Genomic DNA, 3,630 nt, shown 5'->3' with positions numbered 1-3,630 from the left:
CAGCTGCTCTCCAGGCTCCATCCCAAGTTAAAGCCTTCACATGTCTTTGAGTCATATACAGAGTGGTGCTCAAGGGGAGGAGTTAAACCAGCGACTGTGTCTGTCTCTTTACAGAATAAGATCCTGAACAGGACGGGCTGCTGTCCTGTCTGCACTGAGAGTGAGTCCACAAACATTCAGTCTCATGTTTCCTCCTTCATTCAACACTTTCTCAACACGGATCCTTTTTAAAAAAATATATATATATTTATAAATTTTATTCAATTTCTGAACAAACACATGACAGCGAGGACTCGTATGAGAACAGGACCATACCAGATCCATATGACAGGTATCAGACACTCAGCATGGAGCAGGGAACACATAGAACACCCAGAGAGCGGGAAGGAGGGGCGCCAGTCAACTCCACAGCGCCCCCTGCTGGATCCTGCTGAGCATCGAGGGACGTGGTTTAAGAATGGTTCCCCATAACCGATCAATAAACCTCTCGTTCCCTTCAGGACCAAACTCAAGCGTTCCATGGACAGACTTTAAAACATGTCCCTGTCCCCCTGGTTAACAGTCTGGACTTATAGACAGACTTTAAACATGTCCCCGTCCCCCTGGTTAACAGTCTGGACTTATAGACAGACTTTTAAACATGTCCCCGTCCCCTGGTTAACAGTCTGGACTTATAGACAGACTTTAAACATGTCCCTGTCCCCCTGGTTAACAGTCTGGACTTATAGACAGACTTTAAACATGGTCCCCGTCCCCCTGGTTAACAGTCTGCGCTCGATCCACTGGAATAAAATCTTCTTCTACAACACGGATCCTTAAAAGCAGTTTCAGGACCGTCCTGCTTCACATACAAACGTTTCTTTCAGTTTATTTTGCTTCTTTGTTCTCTCCCTCGCCCTCACCCTCTCCCTCACCCTCTCCCTCACCCTCTCCCTCACCCTCTCCCTCACCCTCGTTCTCTCCCTCGCCCTCACCCTCTCCCTCACCCTCTCCCTCACCCTCGTTCTCTCCCTCGCCCTCACCCTCTCCCTCACCCTCGTTCTCTCCCTCGTTCTCACCCTCTCCCTCGTTCTCTCCCTCGTTCTCTCCCTCGCCCTCGCCCTCACCCTCGCCCTCGTTCTCTCCCTCGCCCTCGTTCTCTCCCTCGCCCTCGTTCTCTCCCTCTCTAAGTGTGTGTGTGCTCTGTTTGTGCCCCCTGCAGAGCCGGGTGTGTGCACGGTGTTTGGAGACCCTCACTACAACACGTTTGACGGCAGGACCTTTAACTTTCAGGGGACCTGTCAGTACGTCCTGACTCGTGATTGTGGCTCCGCCCTCTCTGGAGGACCAGGAAGTACCAGCCAAGACTCCAGCTTCATGGTAAAGAGTTTAGATCTCTGCACACTCTGTGTCTCTACCCGTTTAAACCTCCGATCATCCATAAACCACGAAGCCGTGTTTCAGACGGACAGGCTGGACGCCGGCGTGCTGAACATTGAAAGATGCTTCCTGTTGAGTCACACGTTGTCCTTCCTGCAGGTGTTGGTGAAGAACGACGCTCGGCGCACTCGCTCCTTCTCCTGGACTCAGTCTGTCGAGATCCGGCTGGGAGCTCTGATCCTCGGTCTCCATCAGCACCTGACGGTCCGGAGGAACGGCACCCGCATCGCCCTGCCCTACCACGGCCCCGGCGTGCACATCGACCTGGACGGATACCTGCTCAAACTCACCACCATCGCAGGTCAGCACACGGCGAGAAAGACGTAGAATACTAAACAAAATCAAATGGCGTGCAGTCCATTTGTGAATCTTCTCTCTTCCCCCTCGCCGTTCAGGTCTGGAGATCACGTGGGACGGCGACAGTTTTGTGGAGGTCGTCGCTGCTCCCCACTTGCGTGGACGCCTCTGCGGTCTTTGTGGAAACTACAACGGCCACAAACGAGACGACACCATGGGAGGTGACGGCCAGTTCAAGTTCGACGTGGACGAGTTCGCCGAGTCGTGGCGGGTGGAGGGAAACGAGGTTTGCTCGCAGCAGCACCAGCCTCGCAGACCCGCTTCCCTCCTGTGCCCGGGCAGCGTGAAAGTTAAATTCCGAGCTCACAGAGAGTGTCAGAAGATAAAGTCCTGGGAGTTCCAGAAGTGCCACCGCGTGGTCGACTTTGCTCCTTTTTACAGGTGAGACCGCCGTCACACAGCCTGCATGGGGTCGTCTTATTTTGAAGGGTGTGAAAAAGCACCTGAACACTTCCTGTTCTTCTCTGAAGCGCCGACGTTGTGATGCTGTGATCTCTGCAGGTCGTGCGTGACGGACATGTGCGAGTGTCCGGTCCATAAAAACTGTTACTGCGAGTCGTTCATCGCCTACAGTCGAGCCTGTGAGAGGGAAGGCGTCCCCGTCGTTTGGAGGCCCGACGCCGCCTGCATGGGTGAGGACGGAAACTTTCACAACAGTCAAAAAAGAAGAGTCATCCTTCTTTGGCTCCACTCAGTTTGTTTGTGGTTGATTTAACGATCAGTCAAACCTTGAACTTGCTGTGAATCTGGTTTCCTGACACGTTCAGACCCTCCCTCTCTTACACGGTGAGATGGAGCGTGGACCACCTGAGCAGAGTGCACCCTGTACTTCACTGAGCTTAATGAATAATGATCTCTGACTGGGGAGCTTTTATTGTGAAAGGCTGCTATACCCCATGAAGTTACTTCCTGCGCTGTGAGACTGAAGACAGACACGGCTTAAGAACTCACTTTGGTTTTTTTATCACACAGTTGTTACACTGTAAAGAGCGACCACCATCTGAGTGCATCTGTGGTTGTCATGGTTACAGATGTAGGAGACAGAGTCCTAACCGTCTCTCATTGTAATGTAAAAACACACTGATCACATACGTCTGTTACTATGACAACCACGTGTTTGCTGACGTCGTTAACCTTCTTCTTCTTCTCTTCGTCCTGCAGCCACACAGTGTAAACACGGCGCCGTGTACGACACCTGCGGCCCAGGCTGCACCAAAACCTGCGACAACTGGAACGAGATCGGCCCGTGTCACAAACCCTGCGTGGCGGGCTGCCACTGCCCCGCTAATCTGGTGCTGTTTCAGGGACGCTGCATTAAACCCACATCCTGCCCGGGACGGTGACCCCTGTGATCCTGGTGGAGGGGGGGGGGGTTTAAAGGGCCAAACGAGCCCAGAAGACTTTGGGGGTCTCAAAGTGAGAGGTACTCAGGGTCTGAAGCTTCTCGAGGTGGAGAGGCTGAACCTCACCTCTTGTAACCATCCGCCATCACCAGGGGGCGTTCAGTCGATCTTAAATAGGAGGAGCTGAACTCCAGAGCTCTTCTTCGTTGGTGTCACAGCCTTCACCACTTGAAGACAAACAGGAACTTTCAGGAATCAACTGGGGCCACTGGACTCCCGTTGGAGCCAACATGGCGCCCACATTTCTCTCAAAAACTCTCTGAAGTGGGAAAGTGAGCTCCTGCTGTTGGAAGTGTTCCCTCTTTGCATTCTGTAAGCTAGCAAGATTTCTATGATTATTATTTGATGTTAATTTATATACCGGTGGAAGGATGAGTCAGGAACATGTTATCAATGACTAAAAGGGAAACTAAAGATATTTAAAATGTGACTGTGTGGATAAAGTACTGTA

At 52.0% G+C, this 3,630-nt stretch overlaps 1 protein-coding gene across 1 annotated transcript; it reads left to right on the top strand.

The window, feature by feature from the left end:
* Positions 1-114: 114 nt before the first annotated feature.
* On the top strand, positions 115-3,193 carry bmper (BMP binding endothelial regulator; the record flags this gene model as incomplete). Its single annotated transcript, XM_079373081.1, has 6 exons — positions 115-160; positions 1,202-1,359; positions 1,519-1,720; positions 1,815-2,157; positions 2,278-2,408; positions 2,938-3,193. Coding segments are annotated over 6 exons (1,062 nt in total), but the record flags the coding sequence as incomplete, so codon positions are not given.
* Between the last annotated feature and the right edge of the window lie 437 nt (positions 3,194-3,630).

This window comes from Symphodus melops, assembly GCF_947650265.1.
Source record: "Symphodus melops genome assembly, contig: scaffold_241, whole genome shotgun sequence".
NCBI classification, from domain to species: Eukaryota; Metazoa; Chordata; class Actinopteri; order Labriformes; family Labridae; genus Symphodus; species Symphodus melops.
Note: the sequence above shows the minus strand (reverse complement) of the source record. Positions and strands in the feature narration are given on the sequence as shown.